The sequence below is a fragment of the Lissotriton helveticus genome, chromosome 2_1 (genome assembly GCF_964261635.1).
Source record: "Lissotriton helveticus chromosome 2_1, aLisHel1.1, whole genome shotgun sequence".
Lineage (NCBI taxonomy): Eukaryota > Metazoa > Chordata > Amphibia > Caudata > Salamandridae > Lissotriton > Lissotriton helveticus.
The window spans coordinates 1,256,694,195-1,256,720,655 of record NC_136059.1 but is presented as its reverse complement, the minus strand read 5'-3'; the positions used below and the strand labels follow the sequence as shown (position 1 = coordinate 1,256,720,655).

Sequence of the window (26,461 nt, the reverse complement as noted above, 5' to 3'; positions counted from 1 at the left end):
CCGGTGTGCCAACTTGCTTGTAAGCCCGCCACAAAGCAAAAAGGAATTAGCACCAGGTCGGCCAAAAAAAAATATGTTTTGCCTGGCAGTATATATGTATATGAGAGACAGTTTTGACAATCCTTTGAATATTCCACCCAAAGAAGGGACGGTTTGTTCTAAGGACAAATGCTTAATTACAAAAGGTAGGTACTGTAGGAACAGGGTGAGGGTTCCATTGGATACTACATTTCAGGGCATTGTGCAGAAACATTCTTGCCTTTAAATGGCTCAGTTCAGTTGTCTACTTTATTCACAATGTTGTCACAAATCAGAGACTAATCCAAACATCATTAAAGTCAGTGAAAAGTAGCACAGGTCCTTGCTGGTAGTTCAACAATGGAGGACAAATTGCTTCAAAACCTTTCTTTCATATCCATGTGGGTGCAGACACTGGACACCTTCATTACTGGGCTGTGGTAACCATTTGAGATACTATTTGGTTTTAAAGCATCTGAGCAGGAAAAAAGATATCGACTCCTGCATGCAGATGTTACCTTTCGCTCTTGAAAAGGGTCATTCAGTTGCTGAAGTGAAAAACGTTCAAATTAAGAGGAAAGACAAAATCATGTAATTAACAATGATGCCTTACTTTTCTTCCTTAGTCTATGTTTGAAGCTCTGTGGAAAAATGTGCAAAAATTGTACTTCAATAGCCTGTTTGCCTGATCTTCAATTGGCAAAGCACTTTGAAAACAAAAAGCCACTCTGCATCCACCTAGCAAGGACAGACAACACACAAATATTCGGCATAAACAAACATGGATTGAAACGTTCTTGATCACTCCATGGGGTAGTTGGAGCTCTGAAAAGTATCTCTTGATCGTTGCATGACCCTCTGCGGTGCTTTAGTAAAACGGAAAAACTATGTGAACAAGCTGAGCAGGCGTAAGCCACACATGGCAGAACATGCTTCATGGGATAGAGATAATGCTCCCAATCTGGATATACTCACAGGGTGTATAAGTGAAAAGTGATGTATGGCTTCATTAATAAAACTAAGAAAGGGATCCCTACAGCATACCCTTCTACTCAGATGTTTCTCTCCAATATCTATGCATACACATACTTCTTTTCTGTGGTTGCCAAACTGCTGCTCCCTATGTCGCAGGAACACTGCCTCAAAGTAGAAGAGAAGACTCATGCTTTGCCTGGAACATCCCTAATGCAATTTTTATGATTTGTTCACACAGAGCTCACGCCTCTTGCAGTGGCGATGAGCGCGAGTATGGCAAGAGAAGGCAGGTATTAACACCTTCATATGCCTTCTCATACCTTCAATTAAACCCAGAGGTGACATTTCAAATCCTAGCCCAAAATCAATGTCAGACTTCTCCAACCCTGATGGGATAAAGGTACTACTTTCAATCAAAACTGTTTTTTCTGACTCCAGAAAATTGGCAGTTTTGGAAAGCACAATGAAGCCTAATTTCATCCAAGTCCTTAGGATACCCAATATTCCCCACCTCCTGTACTGGACTCAACCGCTTCATCTCTTCCTAAGATTGTAAATGAAAGCAACCTAGTCAATCATTTCCATGTCTTACAACTGCTTCTGTATATGAAGACCAAGCAAAAACAGTAGCACAACACTGGAAGCATCTTTACTATAATTAACGTCTGGATAGCAAGGTGCTTAAATTATAACTTTAATTCTAAGTTAATGACATGATCCCTCACTCAAAGTCTGCCACTTATCTGAAAATACACAACTGATCCCAGCTCTAAATTAAGTGCTCATGTGTGTCGACTCTTTTTCCATTGAAAAGCTCGATTTGATGGAAAAGGGTTATGTGTGGATCGCAAAAGACGAAAGCCCTAGACATAAAAATACAGTAGAGCTCAGAGAACCCTCATCGTAAAATCCACACAAGTAATCCGCACTAGAAAATCCACACAAAACGGAGTTCTAGTACAAACCATGAACATTTATTTAAAATGATAGAAATCATTACAGAAGGCAATAGCTAATTAAAAATATTAATGCTATATACAAGATTCAGCATAGCGGTGGACACTGTGCCCTATCCTGGTCAATAGCCAGAACCAAATACGGTCCATTATAAACCAAATAATAAATCAAAGAACTAACTAATAGAAGGTCGGAATACATTCAATGTATGTTTTCAGACAAAGAAGTCATACGGACAGTGTGGTATGAAGCGTAGGTTTCCTCCTGTCATCCAACCGTTAAATAGAAAATACAACATGAAAACGTCTTTTGTATTACTTCCTATGAATAACCATACATTATGTCCTACAATAGAAAACAAAAGCATTTTCAAACAATAAAAACAACCTCCGTTCGAAATGGGGAAATGATAGTCAATTGTGTTCCTTCCTTCAGCAACATCTCGAAACAAAATAAATACATTCTCCAATTGTTACAGCACGAACCATAAAACTAGTTGAATTAATTTTAAATACTGAAGGACTTTTGTCCAACCTAGTGTCCAGACAGAAAAACCAGAACACGTTACCTTTCAAATAATATGCAATATGCAAGTGAATTCAAAGCACAGCTAGGCCCACTCATGTCAACTTTAAAACATTGTCGTGCTAAAGCAGTCATTTCATTTGCGACCTGTTCATGTCAGTAAAAAACGGAATCATTAATTTTTTTTATTTGCTTTGTCAGCCGTAACCCTCAAGCACAAAATTAATCTTGTTGTGCAGTCCAAACAGTTTGCACCTCATATTCCACCATCAAGATTCATCCTCCTCTTTACCCTAGGGACTTTCCAGCGGTAGACGTGGCTACCATCAATTTGAGCCTTAACAACACGAACGGTCTAGCCAAAAAACAAACAACTTGAACAAATCGGTTCCAGAATCCTATATCAAATCTAGTAACTTGGAAGAAGACATGAGACAGACTCTCCCAGACAATAAGTCTCTCAAACTGACCCCTGGGTAAGCACCCACTCCACCATCAAGATCCTCTACTTTGCCCTCGAACGATCTTAACCCCTACCGCGCTACCGCGTTTTCCCGCTGTGCGCTGATTTTTCAAAATCGCGTTGTTTATGACAAAGCCAGCTCGTCATCCGCGTAGCGCAGGTAACGCCCATGACAAGCTGGCTTTGTCATTAGCGCGGACGGGGTTAAAGAATACTTTTAATTTCAATGCTGCTGTCCTAAACACTTGCTGGTTTCATCAGACGAGTGTTCTTCATATGCCCCTATCCAACTTCAACTCAAAAGGATGCATACACTGAACCAAACCCTCCTTAACACCATCTTAAAACCTACAGCCCCACTCAATGTCACAAACTCAAGAATCCTAGGCTGCTTTATAGCACCCCCATCAAATTTGAAGGACATTCTCGATTCCCAATCAAACCCCATCAAAATGTTCATAGAAAGGATAAAAATATTCAAGACAAACCCACTTGTACATATCATAAATCCCAATCCCCATGATAATAACAGGTCGCAGTCATAAATAATTTGAAACACGATAACATAACCAAGTATAGTAATCTTCATATGACCTAGGCCCGTGCATGCTGGAACTCATTCCTCAACTATCTATTGCTGGAAGAACTTTTCCAAACCGACAGGTCCAGAGAGGAGGTGGCTTATCTGTAATGCATAGATTTCACATCAACCTTATTCACAGCAAGCAAACGTATTCTGCGAGAAGTTCTCCACCCAATGAATATAAGAATGCAACGTAAGCTAGTTTGTTTCCAATCCAGTAAGTATAAAATCTGAAAGTACGTACATTTAATTATTTCCTCTCCAAGGTCATAGCTTAAAGGAGCAACGTCCCTACTGACTTTTCTTCTTCAATCTATAGGTAAATCTGATCATAGACAACAATGCCTTATCGTGCAGAGACCACTTATGAGCCATGGGACTTTAACTAGCCAAAAACCAAACTCATACCCAGGCACATATAATTATGCCTCTATGATAAACACACAAAGTGATGGGTGTAATGCTTTAACTAATATCAGCCACTCATCATTACTCGTGGCTGCACCCCAGTCCATCGCTTGGCCAACATGAAACCTCAGACAGAAATCAACCATCATCTTTGGTCGTGCTCTAATAGAACAGTCCAGCTCAAACTGCCGGATTCTCTCTGAAGAGAAATACAAGCAATAGTTAGTTGTGATCAGGGAGGTGCAGTTGGTAGTCCTGCAGCACAGTGAGGATGTGGCCAGATCTTGACATACCTATTCTACATGGGACACTGCATTGATGAAAACAAAATGTGATGGTTGCGATGTTGGAACTAATCGCAGCCACTGGCAATTACTTCAGGGCACCATCAGAGTCCACTGTTTAAGGTCACCAAGCCACACCGAAAAGCAAAACCCATGTCCACCAAGAAAGACCATATGCATAAGAAAAACACTCTTCACTTTCCCAACCTACCCTTTCATGTCTATGTGTATCATCATTGGTATCCAAAATATTTCGAGGACAAATTCTCTCAACATGATCATCCTTCAAGCTCTGTTAGCCGGAGACATGAAGTATACAATAACAAAATAACTCGTATATGGGTTACGAGTCAGTGATAGGCAGGCATCAGAAAGGCAAAAGAGCCAAATTATCACAGAGACATCATCAACGATGCGTACTCTGGCAATACAATCCACTTAAAATCTTTTTTAATTTTAAACATTTTATTGATAACATGAGGTCATAGTAGCAAAACAACAATATATAAATCCCAGAGAGAAAAAAAAAAGACAGGAAAAAGAAAAACAAAGAGAAAATGGTTTTGTGGCTCCATAATTCCATATTATACAAATTATTCATATTATACAAACTAGATACATGAAGGGATAGGAGAGTAGATCAGTAACCATAGGGAAAAAAAAGTGGAAAGATTTTATCTCTACATTTGCACAGATTCTCCCCAGATTTTTTCAAGTTCATGCAATGACTTGGTCCTCCTAGTTTTGCTAATGCTAATTCCATGCTATATAAGTCTTTGACAGTATCCCACCATTCCACCGTCACTGGTGGCGATCGTGCAATCCAAGCCCGCGCTATAGACAGCCTAGCACAAGCCAGTAAGATATTTATAAGATCTCTTTGATCACCTGTCTGTAGGCCCAATTACACATCTGATGCTGAGAATAAAACAGATTTTCCGAGTTTATGAGACATAGTTGTTTGGACCCCCTGCCAAAAAATGTTCAATGATAGACATTGAAAAAACATGTGTGGCAGGTCAGCTGCTAATAAATCGCATTTTGGGCATTTACTCCGGTCACTAATAGGATTACCTAGTGACCATTTCGATATCCGTTCAGGGGTATAGTATATTAGGCAGATAGTTCTATACAACTGCAGCCTCAAATTCGAGGAATGTACTTACTGACTTACATATATTACTAAGTGCAAATGAGATAGTGTTAGCATTAATAGTAAACCCCATTTTCTGACTCCACCTACCGGCCAATCTTCCACAGTCATCTTCTTTATGTGAGTTGAAACCTTTATATCCGGGGGGAGGAGCCAAGCTCGCGTCCGAGATGGCCGTGCTTTAGCTCGGCTCCGTCTACTTTCCTGTTCGAAACATAAATCCTGCCTTTATCCTGCCCCGGGAAGACACTTTCTGCTACGCTGTAGATCTGCGACGATCTCTAGGCACTTACCGTCTGTTCTGGTTGTCTCTGGGTGCCGTGGTTCCGGAGCTGTGCCTTCGCTCGCTTCGGGGCCTTTGGAGCGGACTGGCCTGAGTCTCCTCTGCGGCGCCCGGACGGGGCGCTACGCTATGGCCGGCCTTTGATGGCGCAGTGGGCTCGGCCGACGAGGCGGTTGTGCAGATAGGCCGGTTGCGGCTTTCTGGCCTGATCAGGCGGTCCCGCGGCCTGGAGTGGAGGCGCTGCCTTCCGTTGACGGGGCTGACCGTAGATGTGGCTTGTCCCCCCCCTTTGTTCTCCGGTCCGGCCATTTTGAGTGCCTCCGCCCGGACTCGGAGACCGGGGCCGGTGGCATTGGGGGGCCTGCGATCCTCCTTCTTCTGGTGGCCCCCCTTCTTGCTCTGGATGTACCTCTGCTGGTGGTTGGCTGAATTCTGTTTGCCCTGCTGCGGCCCGGGCCGGGGTCGAGGATCGCCGCGACCCCGCCGGGCTTCCAAAATGGCGGCCGACCCTGTATATCTCAGCCGGGCCGAGATGGGCGGCGGTGGTCCACGATGTGGCACAGAAGCCGGATACTGTAAAGGTGTTCCTACACTTGCCAACGTCCTCGCCGCCCTGCGCTCCTGGGGTGCTCCGGTGGCCGCACCCGCTGATAACCTGGAGGAGGCTCGTTTCGCTGGGCCGTTTGAGCCCCCCCTGGCGTGTGCGTCTACGTCGCTACTGGGTGCGGCTGGAACTATCCTGGAAATTATGGACCCGGTGGCTGCCGTTTCTGCGGATATGCGGAGTTCCGCTGCCCTCCATCGTGATGTGTCCTCTCCTGGGCTGTGGGTCGGTAGGCCGGGTCCTGTCCGGACCGGACTCGGTGGTTCTTCCTGTGCTTCATCTCCTCGAATGGCCGACCGTAGATCCTGTGCTGACTCCGCTGGGTCGGCTTTCTTCAGATCATCTTCGGAACTGTGCCTGCATTGTTTACAATGGTTTCTGACTGTTCCGGATCATCCAAGTGGTACACGAAACGTCTTCTGCGGATTGAAGTTTGACCTCCCTGTTCTCTGCCTCCTGTTCCTCATGGTCTGGTTCTTCGTGAGGCGGACTGCCACAGATTTGGAAAAACAAGGACAGGGATGAGACGATCTTGCCTTTGTGGACTGGTGTTTTGTAATGGTTGGATGAGCGGCTGGTAACGGTATGACCTTGTCGGATTCTTGTCGTATTCCTGTAATGTGTCCTTAGAATCTTTGTCTTCCCGTGGGCACTGCTGTTTCGGACGGGAGGGTGGGAGCCTATGATTCTGTTTTATGGCCCTCTCCCGTGTGCTTTCCTCCCTTATTCCTTCTTTTCCCCTTTTTTGTCTTTATGGTTCAATCTTGCTTTAGTTCTTCTATATTTCGGGTTCTGATTAGGGCGACAGGCACGCTGCTGGGGGGTAGGCCATAGCCTTCTGCAGGGGTGCAGGGTGGGCTTGTGGGGTGGGGGGGGGGGGGGGTCTGTCATTTCTTTGGGGTTTTTCTCCCCTCATTTTCTTATTCTTTGGTTCTATGGCTCTTGTGTGTCCTCTTTTTCGGGGCGCGGTCTCAGCATATGTCCCCCTGGGTGGGTTATTTTTGTTGCACTAACTGTTTGGTCTTACTGTGACTTGGGCTCACTACGTAATTTTGCTCCGATTACTACTGGTTCTGTATATCGATTTGTGGTTCCCGATCTCGTTTGCCATGGGGCGCATGCTTGAGGTGGCGTTCTTCCTTTCCCCTTTTGTCCCCTTCTCCCTCTTTTTCTTTCCTTCCTCCCCCCTCTCGTGGGGTTTTTTTTTTCCTTATTCTTTGGGTTGTGTGACGGAGGGCTTTATTGGATAAGCTTTTTTCGATTCTGTTTGTTATGATATGTTCTTGTTGTGGTGGGTGGGCGCTGAACGGCGGTTGCCACTGTTTTTCTGGCGAGACTCCTACTCTGCCTTTATCGATATGTGTTTGTCATTATTGCGTTATCCTGTATCTTCCAACGCAGCTTGTTCGCGGCCCACCCCGGCCCTCCGAGACTTCCTACCTGTTATTATTCTGTCATTCCCGTTTCTATATTAGAAAATCAACCTTCACGTATCCTGCCCCTGCTGGTTGCTATATGGCTTTTAGCCCTTATTTCCTGTATGCTTTGTTGTGATATTCTGTATGCGTTTCGGTGCTGTTGACTGTTTCTTATTTGTGGTGGCCGGCCCGCTGGGTTGTAGGCCCGTATTTGTGAGCCTTCTCTGTACAATAAAGGTTTTAAAAAAAAAAAAAAAAAAAAACCTTTATATCCGACCTTCATATCAGTGATCTATCTTTAACTACATATATACAGTCCCATATATCAGAATCTGATAGTTTAGCAAGTTTCATGCTACGTAAAAAATAATCACGAATTTGATAATATTTGAACCGCATGCTCTCTGTGACATTATATAGAAGTTTCAGACTGTCAAACGTTGAAAACCCGGTGGAATCATACAGATCTCCTAAACTTTTGATGTCCAAATTAGCCCATTGTCTCCCACCCCCCTCATGAAAGATACCTGGAAGAACTGGGCTGTCCCATAAGGGGAGTTTGGGGTGATACATTAATATTTTATATTTATGATAATAGCCCTCCAGATAAATGCTATGTCCCGTGCGGTCTTGAATTTGACCCGCTTAATGTAATTCGGGTCATTAATGCGATACAAAAACATTTTAGATTCTGCTCCCAACATAAATACATAATAAAAAAAGGGTTATAGCTAGGGTTTAGCAAACAGCGAATACGTCCTAAAAAATCCGACCAGTAATACCCTTTGAAATGTGGGAAATCGAGGCCCCCTTGGCTAAATGAAAGTTTCAGTGTATCAATCGAGCAACACTTTTTTATAGCTCCAAATGAAACTACTTAGTACACATTCCAGTCTTTTGAAAAAGGTGTTGTTAATACGAAAAGGAATAGACCGAAATAAATAAAGGAATTTAGGGAGTATCTTAATTTTAATTAAGATTATCCGCCCAAATATGCTAAGAGGAACCTTGTGCCATTTTTTCAATGAGTGGATTGTCTCTTAATAACAATTCGTAGTTTAATATGGCTATTTCTTCTATATTAGCTGAAACTTTAACCCCCAGATAGGTAGCAGCCTTGCACACTCCTTGTATCAGAGTCTGAGTTTTATAGTTCATTACTACTTTGGTCTTATTTGTATTCAGTCGATAGCCAGAGACAGGCCCAAATTTCTCAGCTTCCATTATGATACCTTTCATTGCTTCTACTGCATCGACTGAGTAGACTGTAATATCGTCTGCATACACGGTTATTTTAAGGATATTTAAACCTGAAACAAATGGTATTATGCATGGCTGAGTTTGTAGCGCCGCTAAAAATGGTTCCATAGATAAGGCAAATAATAAAGGTGACAAAGGGCAGCCTTGGCGGGTTCCCCTAGATACGGGAAATAGCATTGATTGCATCCCTGCATAGCAGACTTTGGCACAAGAGTTGTCATACAGGGCCTGTATCCACTGTAGATACTGCCCTTTAATCCCAAATATTTTCAGTACAGCCCAGAGGTAGTCCCACCCCACTCGGTCAAAGGCTCTCTCAGCATCTAATAATATCATACCGAGTGGGGTTGACTTAACCCTGGCAGCATCGAATGCTATGAAGGCCATGTTTATGTGGGTCGTAGTATCCCTGCCCGGGATAAACCTGTGTTGTTGTGGGGACACCAATCCCCCTATTATCGGGGTGAGGCGATTAGCCAATATTTTGGCGCAAATTTTCGCATCGGTATTTATGAGAGAAATAGGTCTACATGACCCACATTCATCAGCTATTTTATCTTTTTTGAGGAAGAATACAATCTGCTTGAGATTCCATGATTCAGGAGCTTTTCCTCCCCGCCCGATATGTTCAACTACCATACTAAATAGTGGGGCTAATTCCTCAATGCATTTTTTGTACAGATTGTATCTTCCCCAGACCCTTTGCCTGATGGAAGAGCAAAAACTGGCGATCTTATTTCGGACAATGTAACATCGTTATTCAATACATTAGATTGTTCATCCTCGATACAGCTCACCGAGTTAGTTTGTAAGTATAAATAAATATCACCCAACACCGGTCTACTTTCAGGGGTATATAGATCTTTGTAATACTTAGCAAATTGTTCGAGTATTTGCTGAGAGTTATTATATGCCACATTATTAGGCCCTTTAATGGATTTAACTAGAGTTTTGGCTCTATCATCTGCCACCTTATAAGCTAATATTTTACCTATTTTTTCTCTGCTCTCATATTGAGATAAATGGGGTTTATTCATTTTGATAAGACTTTTTTTCCTCAGCTAATTTTTGAGGGAGGATTTAAGATCGACTAAGATATAGCACAGTTCCTCTATTTCAGTAGAGCCCTGCAAAAGCGCTTCAGCCATCTGTCGTTCTGCTAAGAGTATTCTAGCAATAGTTTCATCTGTCCTTTTTTTACATTCATAATTTTGTCTGAATATATACTGTTGAGCAAAGCCCCTAATGCTGGCTTTACAAGAATCCCAGACTACAGTATGTGAGGTTGAGCCAATGTTAATTTCGAGAAATTCTCTTAAATGCAACTTAAGTTTTAATATAAAATCCTCATTTAACAAAAGGTGCCTAGGGAATGAAAAAGGACGGGAGCACTGCTTCCTAGTCTTAATTTTGAAAGAAAGAAGAATGGGGTTATGGTCAGATGTGACCCGTGGGCAGATCTCCATATGGCTTGTCTCCAAAATTCTATCAGATACCCAGGCCATATCTATACAAGAGCATAATTTATACGCAGCTGAGTAATAAGTATAGCCAGCAATATCAGGATGTAATATCCGCCAAGCATCTTTCATATAGTGTATTTTTCCTATTTCCCTAATTGCGGCCCTCGTTTTACGCATCCTCTTAGATGCCCCCCGTTTAGTAGTGTCGATATCGTAATTCATAATACAATTAAAATCTCCCATCACCAACCGTTCCCCCTCCCAACCCAATAATTCCATATTAACCTTATCAATAGCCGTAGGATCATCTATGTTTGAGACCTACACTACACAAAACGTGTATTTACTACCTTCAACAAACAGCTGAGCGATAGCATATCTCCCATTTTTATCTGAGTAGGTTTTAATAATCTCAGCTTTGAATTATTTATGCTGCAAGATTGCAACGCCTCGTATTGAACCGTTTAGCTCAGAACTGACAACTACATCATAGCCTAGTTGTTTTAATAAGTTACGGCCCTTATATGAGATATGTGTCTCCGAGAGTAGAGCTATGTGTGGATTATACATCCTTAGTTCTTCAAAGACCAGCCTCCGTTCATTCCTGCTATTCAATCCGGCTACATTCCAAGCTAAACATCTTATTCTATCCAATCCAAAGGAAGTTTCCCCCACCCTTTCCTATCCATCCTTCCTACTACATCATACATTAAGAGAGAAAAGAATAAGAAAAACAAAGAATTCCTGCCGCTTGTTTTCTCACTATATATTTCCCTCATGTCATTTTTACTGATTTTTACCCCTCCCCATACACCCCATACACCCCCCACACCGCAGCACCCCCCGCACTCCCACATCTTCTCCATAGAGGAGGATTCCTCTAACCAGCTGCCGTTGGTTTATGCAGCCATGAGACACAGCAGTGGTGGCCCCTCTCCTCCAGATTCTCATCATATTAGTGCCTTAGATAACGCTATATATGTTTTTCATAAGAATATGCATATTCTGCTTCATAAAGTAGATAAAACAAGAAAAGCCCTCCCAGCAAATTAAATTAAAGTACTATATATCCTTATACCACTTGTCCCCTAGTGGGTTGCAGATAGCAGGCATCTGTATTCTATCCTACTGCTTCCTCTGCGACCCCCGCCCGCCTTTGGGCTAACATCTTTTCAGCCTCCTGATAGTCCGTGAAAAAGTATATACGACCTTTCTTAAGTAGTTTTATCCGAGCTGGTTCTTGAAGAAACGCTTGTCCTCCGAGGGCCTTAATTGGATCAATGTACTGTCGCAGTTTCCAGCGTTTCTCCATAGTGATCTTACTTAAATCAGACCTGACAAAAAAAGTTACTGATTCTGTTGTGAATGGATTATTAGGGCATGCCTTCAGTTACACTGCGTGTCTTAGCAGGAAATTCCCCACATAAATGAAGAACGGCGGAGGGTTTTTGCTAACCTTATTCCGTTGTGTTAATGGCAGTCTATGAACCCTTTGCAAATGTAAGTCCCAATCCCAATCAGAAATGTCTGGAAATGCCTTCTGAAAAAGTTAGACCATGTGCGCTCTTGGGTCTCACCCCTCCGTCCTTTCTGGAATACCAAAAAGTCAAAGGTTTTGTCTTCTTTGTCGGTTTGCCACATTCTCTACTTTAGCTTGAAGATTTGTGATCTGAACTTCATGTTTATTTACACAGACCTCAGTACGGGAAGTCAATTTTTGATTATCCACCACCCTTTGTTGGAGATCTGCCATCACTTGCGTCAAGCCTCCCAATTTGCCTGACAGCTCATTTAATGAGCGCTGCATCTGGTCATTATCTACCCGAACCTGTGAGTAATGTTGCTGTGATTCATATCTATGCGCGCTAAGAAGCTGAACTTTCAAACCAAGTGATGCATCATCTTGACTAGCCCCATTTTCGATCCATGACCGCGCGGACAGCTTACTCAGATCCCCGGTCTGATTATCTCTATCTCACTTGTTAGTCATATCATTGGCTGAGAATATAGCAGGGGGTGTAACTTGGTCTGGCAGATCTTACTTCGGGCTCTCAGATACTGCTGCTACCGTTATTGCTGCTGTGTGAGCGCTCAGAGAGCCTCCCTCCGGCGGGCTGGTACCTGTTAGCCGAAGTACCATCGTTTTAACTCTACCCTTTGCTTGCACCCACTTCCGCAGAGGGCTATTATCAGCTATAGCTTTGGTTTTTACAGCAGATTGCACACAGCCCATTTTTTTGGTCTTATTCTTAAATGTTCCTCTGCCCTTCTTCCCTGCCAAGCCTTTACTCATTTTAGTGGGGGCTCTAATTGTGGTATCTTCCACCTCTTCAAATTGATCATCAGGACAATCCAAGAAAGTTAAATGTTCTTTACCTATAAGTTCTCCTGCCAGTGCCAGCGTATCAGTTATTGCCCTCGAATCATTGATCTGCACTTTATTTGTCTCTTCTGTCCCCTTAACAGGAGCTGGAGTTAGAGTTCGAGTTGAGACTGGAGCTGGAGCAAAAGCTGAATCTAAAGCTGAAGTGCTATTGTGGCATACGCCATTGTTGCCCTGTATGAAACTATGTTGCTCAGCTGAATTATAGCTGGAGTTATGATAGCATTAGTAGCATTGTCCCGAGTAGCAATCTTCTTTTCTTTCTGCTCTTTCTCCTTTCCGTTTTTAACACCAAAATTCTCAGAGCCCCACTTTAGAAGTTGCGGAGTACGTGTAGAAGAGTTGCTATAGGTCTGACCTGTTTTTTCCATCGTAGCATCTTCCGCTCCGTTTACACTCGTTTCATCATGAGCAGCAACCTTGCCAGCTCGCGAAGCCATGGCTGGGTTCTTTGGTGCCATCTCTAGTTGCAGCAGAGCCTGTGTTCCAGCCTCCTTCGGAATCTGCAGTATGGCGGGAACAACCGAGACCAGCAGCTGTGGCCAATCAAATGCAGGTCGTCCCGAGACTCTCACCGCCGGCAGCTGTGCAGCTTGCAGCAGCCACCAAAAGCGAGCCCCGCCTATCCGCCACATCCACCGTTTCTCCGTTCCTGCCGAAGTGCCAGATCCAATGTCCACAGGTAAAATACTGCTTTCGGGTCTCAGCTCTTGACTCGTAGCAGCAGCCGAGTATAGACTGCATCCGCCTTGGCTTCAGTCAGCCGCCGTAACAGCTTCCCACTCTTAGCTAAGGTGGCCCGCCTTTACTCGTTTCTTGCTAATATCTTCGATAGCTCAATCCCTCGCAGGTCACTTAGTTTTTTACTTCGATGCTAAAGAAAATGTGAACACAGAAAGCATTATCTTTTCTTCAGCCTCCTTCTTTCCGTGCCAGCGAGAGAGGGTCCTCCACTGCAGTTGGCCGTGGCGGCTTCAGTCCGCCATCTTGCTCCTCCCCGTCATTTCACTTAACAAAATCTTAAAGCATTTTCACTGATGGAATGCCAGCTGACCTTCAAAATATTATACAATCCTCTCTACAACCTATTTAATGTAATTTCGAGGCACTAAGCTCCATCAGTCTAAACCCTACCTACCAAAGTACAATAATTCTATTAAAAAAACTATAAATATTCTTCATCAATAAAATACTCATGATTTGTGATGACATTCAATAGAAAAGCAAACCCCCAACTAAAAACAACAAAAAGGACCCATAGAACACAAGTAAGTCACTGATAGCTATTTTTCTCTCACACACCCATCATCTAACCCATAACCATTGATCAGTCATCAGAATCCTCTAGGGAAAGCTTCATTCTCACTTATATCTTCACCACCAAAAGAACACAGACATTTTGACCCTGCTCCATAATCATTTAATAAAAGTACTAAAAACATATCTGTTACATTCAAAACAAGCCATACATATTCAAAAATGTTAACCAACACATTACCATACAACTCCTCACTGCTACCAAAATCATTGTGAAAACAATTCTTGCTGGTCTGTAGCTCTGGCAATCCTACAGTGATGACCATCAGCTGTACATCACACGACCAATAAATCAAACGGATACTGTATCCTAAAGACCGGTCTGGCAGACATCTAGCCTCAATAGCAAAGAGCAGCCTGAATCTTAATGGGAGGAAAAAAGCAAGGAGCCATACTCTTCCCCCCAAAAACACTGACTGGACCATGGTCATTGAATTGCTCTGCTCCCCCACCAACTATGACACATCACCACCAGCCATGGTGAGATCTCCATTAACTCAAGACCATGCTAACTATCTCAGCTCCAATTGTTCAAGAATGTCATGACGAAGCTAGTAGCCTTCAGACTCAAACGATCGAGAGTAACATTTTCACTGGTTGACCCATCAACATGTGCTTCATGTTCAAGATCTTCTACCTATTCCACATATACTATCAAATGACACCTCCCACTGACCAGACCATTCTTTTCTCAGTAACAAACTATAATATTAAGTACATCTACAGCAGCTACTAGAAAAAGCATTCTACACAAACCCCTTAAATCGCTGTAGGCAGATGAAAGGAAGGCATACATTTTACAGTTCAAGGACTTCAGTTATGGGACTTTCTTTTGCACATCTATACGAAAGATAACTGGTTAGCCTTCTGTATAATACTCAAGGCCTCTTTTTGCTAATCCTTCACAAGCACCCCATTAACAAGAGGCTCCTTGAAGCAATGACTTAAAATCCGTTTACACAACAACCAGGCCGGACACACTACTCATTCTGAAGGTGGCTAAGATCTCTTCATCTATGTTATAAAATACAATCTTGGTGAAAACTGGATTGTGACAGTTTTCATACAGTGCCATAATTCCCAGATTTTGGGCACAAAACAAACAAACCACATCTTAGGGAATGTGTGATTAAACAGTCATGCTTTTACTTTCTCTCGGAAAGGTTGCAGAGGTCCCTTCTACATGGCTGCCTTCCAAAAGTACTGTGTAGTTTCCAAAATATGCAACGTGGTTGTGAGAGATTACTCTCCGGCTAAACGTAGTCGGTTTCTGAGATCTTGCAGCTAGCATGGTCCAGTAATGCATCTGTTTGAAGTCATCAAGCTCCAAACTGTCTTGTGGGCAACATTGATGTCTCCGTGCAAATGGTGGACTGTGGAGGCCCTTCATAGCAGGTTAGACCTGTTTGGACACTACCTAGACCAAACATGTGGGGAAAATCTAGAGGAGAGAGAGCAGAGTGCTATTATGCTTTGTGAGGAGGACCATCGATTGGTGGTTGGAATAGTCGAGTTACGATAGACACCCTGCAGGTATTAGTACAGGTCACTTGTGAGACAGGAATGTGAGAAAAATAGTATTTAAATTAGACACAGCGGAGGCAGCCGCATTATTGGTCTTGGCATCAGATCATAGTTACACGTCCCCGTTTTCCTTTTAAGAACTGGTTTGAAAGGTGGATTGAGGCAGGGTTCCCTAAGTAGTACTATTGGTATGGATGTGCCATTATTGCCAGGAATAGCTTAACTTTGAAACAGAACTTCTCAGCATTATTCAAATAAACACTACTTATTGTACACTCATTCGATTTTCTGGACGTTAAAGTCTCACCATGGAAGTCATACATAAGTCAGTAAGTAGTCCATCATTTAACTTACACTCAATGAAACATTAATAAGAACAGATTGTTAAAATGTGTAGAGAGAAAGTTTCTCATAGCATCTTCTTTTCAGATTAGTACCAGGTAAGAGTAAAAACACTTAAGGTTATTTGGCCTTCCTGTATTTTAGAGCATTGCCCTTCACGATGCCCCATCTCCAAGAAATCCCAATTGGAATTCTCCAGGATGTTCACAAATTCCAAGTGGACCTCAAAGCGTTGCCTGATGTACTGGTCACATTTCAGAGTCACAATGTAAGGTTCGAAACAGGTATAGTTTACTAGGGAGTGCTGATGAACTATTCAGAGACACAGGCATCCACTGCCACTTTGACATGCCAAGAACACATATTTCCGTCAATGAAGTATGCAATGGAGAGACTAAGGGCAGGAGGGCAGCTTTCAGTGTTTATTGACCAGTGAGGCCCAGTCGTGAGAAAGATCTTATGTGGTTTAACTTGCTGATACAGAGGGTTCCAAAAAGAGGCTGATACCTCTAAAATGCATTCACGTTTGAAGGACTTTGCATATTCGCTCAGTAGAACTGTGAGAAATAAATGTCTTTCCACAAAGCAGTTGGAATGGTATTTTCTTAGGTAAACTCAGGAGGTTTGTTGGCCTGTTATGGTGACATTTTGCACCCAGCTTTAGTAACTCTAAGTGAACATCCGGCATTTGAGTTGTATTGGACATTTTAAAACATATTTTCAGAAACCTTAGCTTGGTGTCCAAAGGCATATCGTTTAAAAAAAAAAATCAGATGTGCTTTGCTTTTCAATTGTGGTGTAGTTGTTTTTGCTTGATGGGGCCACGTTTTAAAGGAGGAGGGCGATACTGTTAGGTGCGTTCCTACCGATTCTCCTTTGGAAGGACTTAAGGTTTGAAGAAAAGTTGGTTTAACTCATGGATACTATAATGTATGAAATCTAGACTAAAGTTTGCTCCTGGTTCTGTCTGTTAATTCTATAATGTCTACGATTTGAAACATGGCAAAACCACAGAACAGAAAACAGAGACCGGACAAAAAATACCTAGAAGAATATACCTAGGTCTCCAAAACTAGTAATTTCTTAGGCTGAAGGGACAATAGATTTCAATTATAATTTGGAAGATGCCTCCTGTTACCCCTTCATTTTTAAACGTTAATAGGATGGCCCAGGACAGGCAACGTCAGTGTCAGCAACACTTTCCATCCGCGGTGTACACAAAAGCACAACAAAACTCAAGACATGGCTCTTCCCCTAAACCCAAGTGCTAATAACTTCCATCCTGCACCACCTCAGCGCAGAGATGTCCAAGGGTAGTCATGCGCTTTATAAATCCCCTAAACCTAAACCTCTTTTCATGGAGAAAATTAATGTTTTAGACCAGTGGTTCTCAGTCTTTTGACTTCCGATTGCAAAACTCAATAAATAGAATTGGGGAAAAAAAACGTTGACTTCTGTGGACCCCCACTTAAATCACTGCTGGGGCCCCTACTGAATTATTATTGGACTCCGGGGATCCCCACCGAGTCATTACGGAAGCTGAGGATCCTGGCCTAAGCATTTTAGATGCCTTGAACTGCAAAACCATACACAAAGTATACAGAAACAAACATTGGTCAAACAAATACACAAATGATGAAATAGTTTATCTAATTCACACACATTTTAAAAAATTCAAAGTTTACATTTTAATGGGAGGATTGGAACTTTTCTAAATTCAGTTAACGCTACTCATCGTCCATACAATATTTTATTTGATGCACTGCTCCCATGAAACACTCTGAAAATACTAACTTAATTTTTAGCCCCCTATTTTTCAAAATGTATTCCCATCTACAGAACTTTCTATAATTTTCTTTTTTAGATCTTCCTTCTTTATTTATATATACTTTATTAATCGGATAACGTTAATTTTTTAAGTAGTCGTGAACCCCCTGAGTAGGCTCTGCGGACCCCCAGGGGTCCCCAGACCACAGGTTAACAACCCCCGTTTTAGACCACGGTTAAGTAAACAACATTAGGCCTTTTTAAGGCTATAAACAATGTATATTATATATAAGTGTTCTATTTAGGAAGTAGAAAGCAACATTTGTTTGAAACCTTTTTGTAAATGGATAAGTCAAGCTATGTTTTGTAGTCGGGTCTTTAATTTTTGCCTAAGTGTCATCATTGTCTATAAGATTTTACCCTGTGGGCCTTATGGAGGCTTGTGAAGATCAGCTGACCTTGTCGAACTGGTTGTCTCTACTACTGTGGCACTCCCCTAATATGGCTGGTGGTCCAAAGACAGTTGCGTCCTTGTGGTCTCTGTGGGAAAGGGCGGAACTGCTCAGTCCAATGGAACGAGATTAGAAATGCAATGAAAACAGGTAACCACATTGACTGGCCTTGCAAAGAAAATTCAGGAGCTGAGAGTAGACCAGGTAAACTTTCTTGCTGCTGCTGACAACCTTTGCATGTCTATCCAGACCCATCATATCAGACTTCAAAACTAAGAGCACAATACAGTGACGTAGCAAGGTCAGGTGGTACTCGGGGCAGAACATTTCTGGTCACCTCTGGCTTGACAAAATGTCAAAAATATGTGTTTAAAACAAACTTTTTTTCCATTTTGTCACCCATCCTCAGTGATGACACCTGGGGCAGCCGGGAACCCAGCGCACCCCTCTTCCTACGCCACTGTCACAATGACACACTAGACACCATTTACTTTTGGCTGTCTTGTATGAGAAGAATATGTTAGCTGCTAACTCTAATTGCTGACTTTGGGTGAGCTTTTTAATCACAACGAGATGACCCGCTAAGCACATCCTTTGCACTATGCAAATACGGTCAATAAATACATGTTTTTGTGCCCAATGCTGTGTTGCTTTATTATCTGAAACCAGAGATCAATTTGTTAGTTTATTCCCTTAAAAGCATTAAGTAAGAAAAGCTTCGAGATTGTGTTACTTTAAAATGTGAGGTGTTTTAGGACATGCTGTTTTCTTTTTTTACCACAGCAGAATGCTCGTCAGTCCAGTGGGTGAGCTAATGTGGATCATTATCATAGGTTTCTCAAGGGTAGTCTAGTCCAGACTACTTCTTGGGCTCTTTTTCTGGGTAACGCCAATTTAGATTTGTTAGCAGAATTGGACAGTACCACACTGAATCGAAGAGTGCACATAAATTGAGCCATAAAAGTCTGAACAATAGTCTCTATAGGACCATTTTCCAATTGTTGGTGAGCAGATGGGTTGTGCAACAAATATCAAAATATATAGAAGGTACTTAGATACATTAAAATCAAACTTGTCCTTTCTCCATACATTTTTGTTTCACACTTTCCTGAGCTATCAAACTATGGTTGCGGTAGTATGCTATTCTCCTACACTTGTTAAAGTGGACAGAGAAACGTATATGGAAGACTGAGAAGCACCAATGTTTCAGGAAACTTCAACGGTAAAGAGGAGAACATGGTAGATGGGAAAGCGTGGTTGGGACAGGATTAATTGTGGCAATTTCTGGGTAGATGTATATGAATGTAAACTAGAACTTTAAAATGGACCTGACTGTTCGCAATCTCAGAGCGCCAAAACGGACATCTTATGAAAAAAGGCACATTTCAGACCTTTTCTATCCCAATTTTGAGTAGATGGTCCCACACTTTAAGTGACATTTTAAGTTGCAAGTAAATTCATCAGCCACAGAACTGTGGGTTAGGGGAGGACAGTAAATTATATGTTTTCACTGGATACATTTTTCTACCGCACATCAAATGGTAATTGCCCTTCATTTCTTCTGCTTTTTGTGGCCACACTATCTTAGCTGATACTTAAGCTTTTTGCTCACAAATTACATCGGATATACTACTCTTAAGGGACTCAAATAAATAAAATATGTCTATTATTAATGAACATCTTTGAGGGATGCCTGTCTTTAGCAGACAAACTCATGTTTAAAGTGCTACTGTACTTGGTCCCAATGGTAGTATGAGTTTTTGCTTGACACAATGGAGCAAAAAAAGTAGTGTTTTTTGCATTAAAATGTGTATACTCATAAAATCTGCCTCAATTTATTTGAACTTTGGCGGTGATATGGAGTCCGTGTAGCCCATAAACACAGAATACTGGTCCAAATCAAATTTTTCAAGCCAGCAAAAGGTGGCCAAGCAGGGCTGTGAGACTTTTTAATAACTGATATGTCAGCAGTGTGAGAACAGACCGCCACAGGCCAGTTTTTTTTAGGCCTGGCCTTTAAGATAGTTTTGGCTGTTTTGTCAGACTCATGTTTATATAAATAAAAACATTAATAATATACATCCATAGAGGGCCTTTTGGTTAGGAGTGTCAGCTATTTATAGTTTATATTACTATTCATTTTTTGCTCAAGCACACCTCATCACAAAGCAAGGGACAATGAGTCAGCCCACTTTAGCCATTGGCTTCCTTCTCTTCGCGTAACTGCACCAAGCCTGTGCACTTTGTTCACCTCCCCTAAAAATAGCACTTTGTTCCCCTCCCCTAGAAATAGTTCCCTCCTCTTGAGTGCCAAAGCTTGTTGGGTGCATATTCGGTTGGCGATTTAATTTCGGTTTCGTTTTTAAAGTTATTATGAAGAGTGCAAGTGACGCTGCAACATTGTAGCTGCCTACAGTTGAGTAATGATAAAATGCACAGCAACACTTAAAGGCTTGTGATTGAAAATATATGACTAGTAAATAAATAAATGGGTGGCAGTATGAGGATGGGCAAGTGAGCAATGGAGGTACTTAAGGCTGGGCCAGGGGAGCCCCCACCCAAAAAAATGGAAAAAAAACCATTAAAAAACCTCCTTTACAGCTTTTTAGGTATTGTGTACCAAACCGAATTTGGTAGGTGAAAGCCTCTTGTGCACTATACCAGAATCCTAAAGTGATCTTTAAGGCGGGAGTGCAGATGCCAAAACGTAACACGTTGTAAAAAAAATTGAGCTGATCCTCACCAATAAAATTTTGAATGTTAAATATATGGATTACATTTTCTGTTTTTTAAAACAAATTTTGTCTGTAAACAGTGAATAGTAATAATACTCACTTTTTCATTCCAAGCCCACAGTCCGATACCGAGAAATGCAATTCCCAGAAACTGAAATAAAAGAAGGAAACTTAAGTATGCAACACTATTATCATAAAACAGCGAACATAACAGTAGATTAAATATACATCTGAGACCATCAAGTTAGACCAAGGATAATTAACGGTAATAGTGAAAAACACAACAGAGCTAAGATAAAAGTTCATGGAAAGGCTATTAAGTCTCAATAGTTTTACATTTCCCTTGATGTTTCAATATTCAATAAGGTAACACGCCTGCCTATAGGAAAGTTTGCATAAAATATTGAAAATCACGGTTTACACCTGGCCACTGGGATGAGCTACATTAAGTATAATGACAGGCGGAAGTGTTCAGAGGCTGTAGGGGTCTAACAAGTGCATTCATTGGAACTCGCAGGCTATGCACGTGACACAGAACCCGCACCTATCAGAGACCTTGGATTTTATCATCTACGAGTGCAGTGGGAAACAGAGTTGATTTATTAGCCACCTGTTAGCAACTCTATTCCATTAACCATTGGCTGACACCCTACCCAGCCAGGCTGAAACGTAGGGAGAAGCCTTAAGGGATATTTATACTCGCATAGCAAGGTGGCGGCTTTTCCCCAACATGGCAGGAACAGGGAAACCTCTGCGAAGAAGGTTCAAGTGATTGTAACGAAATGCATTCATTATTTACTGTTCTGTTACTGCATGTGTGGCGAGCACTAACTTATAAATCATGCGAAAGGCACAAAAAGCTATAGAAATGCAATTACAACACAAAACACGGTGCCTGCAGATTTTAAAACCACAAATATCAGCAATCGTGACCTTGTATATAAAGACGCTCTATTAGAGAGCCATGCCTTGATCAGATGTCGCCAGTCTAAAGCGGTGGTCTTTGAACTTTTTCATCCCCCCCCCCCAAAGGAAAAAAAATAAAAATCATCTGGGGCCACCCTCTGAATTTTTGACAATTATTTAATTAAAATGGCATTGTTTAAATAGGTCTAAACGTATTTAAACATGGCAATTCAGATCAGATACCCCATCCAAAAATGCAATTAAATACATGATTGCCAAACATACTTTTCTGATCAGGCAGGCTTTACTAAGGTCTAAACTAAAGGTAACCATAGTGTGATTATTAGAAATGGGGGCAGGGGCTTTGAATATTATTTGGAGTCGCTTCCCTTTAGACATCTTCTACCAGCCAGGATATAAATGACAAACAATGTTAGTGATGGCCCATTACAGAGCTGGTTACTGCCACTTATTTTTTTCTGCTTAAAACAAAGCACTGGTATCAGCATAATGGTTCTTTTGGCCAGAGCCTGTCCCGCCCGATTACTTGCGGCCCACAGTTTAATGACCTCTGGTCTAAAGTATCAAAGTACACATTTATTTGTGTCTTTAAAACAGAGTGCACTCGATTTTTTCGAGTCTCTGAAGGCAAGGTCAGATGAATAAAGGGATAACAAACCCTCTTTAGAAAGTTCCGACAGAACTTCATGTAAGTACTGCACCAGTGCATGCAAAACATCCAGAAACAGAAATAGAAGCAGGGATTTTACGAAGGTGCCTTTTATATTAAATATCACTTTACACCTCAATGTATTTGATTCAGGCACACACTGTCTAAATTTCTGGGACATTTTAATTGTTTTTTGGCAGATTTACCACTATGACGTCTACTATTAGCAAGCACCTCAAGTTGGCACCCCTCAAACCTGAACATTTTTTTTCTACAAAATATTTTTCTTTTGATTATTTCTGCATTCACTGGAAATTTGAGTTGGCCTAAATTATTAAGTTAACAAACGTAAAGAAAATTATGTTTGCGCACATATTTGCATATTTACTCCTGCTTTATGTTTTTAGGGCTCGCCTGCTGATGCGCTTCAGCGCATAGCTGGCGAAGCTCTATAGGGGCTTATCCAGTGTTTATCCACTGGCGATTCCACTGGCGATTCCTTCAAGTGCATGTGCTTTTTAGGTCATTGCGCTTGCGCAAGCCCTAAAAAGCGCGTGCACAATGCCACCAGCCGCCTGCCTGCCTGCCTCGCATTACCACATCAAAGGCAGCCCTCCGAGCGCATTTCTCACCCCCTAATTATTCACGGCCGGCCGGCAGGCACATCAAAGGCTGCTGCTGCCGTGACTCGCATTTCTCCTCCCTCCTCCCCTATCACTGCCCAGGCCGGCCGTACTTTCTCTTTACAAGGGCGCCCATTCCTGAATCACTTGAAATCTCTCCACATTATTTGCATTTTGTTAATTAAAAAAATTAACTTCAACACAGCGTTGCACATTTTTCTCGACTTCGGAAGGATGAGTCCCAATCTCATTTGTACAAAGTGTTGTAATGGGATTATTGGAGAGTTAGAGAAACGTGCTCACAAGTTACATTTTTATGCAAATCATCTGAGTAAATAAACAATAGCATGGTGCCGTTTGCGTCCTTGACTTGATCTGGTTTTTATTTTTATTTTGCTATTATTCTCACAAAGGCTAAGAAGGTCTGCCTACTTTAGTATTAAGTGCTATACGTCGCATAAGCAACAGCTAACCATTCACTCACCCACGCAACGCCACTCACCCATGCAACGCCACTCACCCACGCAACGCCACTCACCCACGCAACGCCACTCACCCACGCAACGCCACTCACCCACGCAACACCACTCACACACGCAACGCCACTCACACACGCAACGCCACTCACACACGCAACGCCACACACGCAACGCCACTCACACACGCAACGCCACACACACATGCAACGCCACACACACATGCAACGCCACTCACACATGCAACGCCACTCACACATGCAACGCCACTCACACATGCAACGCCACTCAACCACGCAACGCCACTCACACACGCAACGCCACTCAACCACGCAACGCCACTCACCCACGCAACGCCACTCAGCCACGCAACGCCACTCAGCCACGCAACGCCACTCAGCCACGCAACGCCACTCACACACGCAACGCCACTCACACACGCAACGCCACACACACACGCAACGCCACACACACACGCAACGCCACACACACACGCAACGCCACACACACACGCAACGCCACTCACACATGCAACGCCACTCACACATGCAACGCCACTCACACATGCAACGCCACTCACACATGCAACGCCACTCACACACGCAACGCCACTCACACACGCAACGCCACTCACCCACGCAACGCCACTCACCCACGCAACGCCACTCACCCACGCAACGCCACTCACCCACGCAACGCCACTCACCCACGCAACGCCACTCACCCACGCAACGCCACTCACCCACGCAACGCCACTCACCCACGCAACGCCACTCACCCACGCAACGCCACTCACCCACGCAACGCCACTCACCCACGCAACGCCACTCACACACGCAACGCCACACACACACGGCCACTCACACACGCAACGCCACTCACCCACGCAACGCCACTCACCCACGCAACGCCACTCACCCACGCAACGCCACTCACCCACGCAACGCCACTCACCCACGCAACGCCACTCACCCACGCAACGCCACTCACCCACGCAACGCCACTCACCCACGCAACGCCACTCACCCACGCAACGCCACTCACCCACGCAACGCCACTCACACACGCAACGCCACACACACACGCAACGCCACACACACACGCAACGCCACACACACACGCAACGCCACACACACACGCAACGCCACACACACACGCAACGCCACACACACACGCAACGCCACTCACCCACGCAACGCCACTCACCCACGCAACGCCACTCACCCACGCAACGCCACTCACCCACGCAACGCCACTCACCCACGCAACGCCACTCAGCCACGCAACGCCACTCAGCCACGCAACGCCGCTCAGCCACGCAACGCCGCTCATCCACGCAACGCCGCTCACCCACGCAACGCCACTCACCCACGCAACGCCACTCACCCACGCAACGCCACTCATCCACGCAACGCCACTCATCCACGCAACGCCACTCATCTATATGCAAAACGAAAAATGTCAAACTCTTCTATTGCGAGACCTATTGCATTTTCAATGCTTGTTTTAAGTTTCATTAATTTATTAAAGGGAAAAACAGAGTAAATATATGAATAAAACTACCATTCCATTAGTATATTGTTAACCCATGAAGCGAATAAACAACAGATTATGGCAAATGCAAAGCATATAGCAATAAACAAGCGAATAATAGTGTACATGAAAAGTAGCTGAGACATAATAAAGCAGATCAATGAAAACATGTGTATGCAAGGGTAATAATTTTAATAAATGATTAAAAAAAACGGTATTTTAACTCCGATTTAATTCCCTCATCCGTTTACACCTCTAGAAAGGAGTCATTCCTCCTAGGTAATACAAACCTCTGTGCACTTATTGTCCGAAACTCTGTCCCCAGAGTACAGTAGTGATATATCCCCACCCCCGGCTAACATTTAACTAGTGGCCTTAAACCTGATCTTCCAGACAACGCGCCCTCCCACTTCAAAATCTGGTTTCCCTGCTTGCTATGGTATCCTTCTCAAATGCTGTTATCGGCATGTACAAAATAGCGACTGGACCATTTCTGGGGGAAACTGACTGAAAAAGCAGCCTTAACTCAATCTATGACTTCTTCTAACAAAACAACCTCTTCTCTTAAAAACAGACTGGTTTCCATATTGCAAGGTACACCAAAAGGTATTTATTTTGGTTCTTATATAGCGCTGGAATCGACCCCAAGAGGTATCTCCTCGCTTTTAAGATCTTCCAGGATGCCAGATCAAACCATAGTCATAGGAGCCCTAGATCTTACACAGCCGGAAACAGATAATTCTTCAAGGATTTCTTAAAGGCATGTAGATTGGTAATTTGTCTTAAGGTTAGGGGCAGAGTGTTCCAGAGAGTGGGGCCCTTATAAGACAATGCACGACCTCCTTGTTTTGCCTTCTTAATCCGGGGAATCTGCAGCAATAATAAATTGCTAGATCGCAAAGAGCGGGTCGGAATATAAGGCTGAAATAATTCAGCCAGATATTTAGGGCCAGATCCACAAAGGCATCTGTGAATTACACAACAGACTTTAAACTCAATTCTCTGGCGGATGGGCAGCCAGTGGAGCTTATACAGGGAGGTGGTGGCAGCTTCTCCTGACCCCGCTTGGCGCTACAAAATCAGATAGCGGTGCTAAAATTGTAAAAGGAAACTGATTTTGAAAAACGACCGATTTATTTTAATTGATGATTGTAAAATAATGTTGACTGTGTTTTAAACTGAATAGAAGGAATTAGGTTGTGAATTACTCTGAGGCATACTGCAACAATCTCGCATACCTGCAAACACCAAAGCCACGATAGTTTAAAATCCTACCTAAGCCTGCACGCTCGTCAGCCAATCCCGGTGTGTGGAGGGCGGGGCTGAGGCAGGACATACT

At 43.0% G+C, this 26,461-nt stretch overlaps 1 protein-coding gene across 1 annotated transcript in view; it reads right to left on the bottom strand.

The window, feature by feature from the left end:
• TSPAN5 (tetraspanin 5) overlaps positions 1 to 26,461 on the bottom strand; it is a 325,789-nt gene that overhangs the window by 86,842 nt on the left and 212,486 nt on the right. Inside the window, exon 2 of the mRNA XM_078676212.1 lies at positions 21,015 to 21,065. Within this exon, the coding sequence (XP_078532338.1) occupies positions 21,015 to 21,065 (51 nt within the window). The remainder of the gene's footprint in view (positions 1 to 21,014; positions 21,066 to 26,461) is intronic.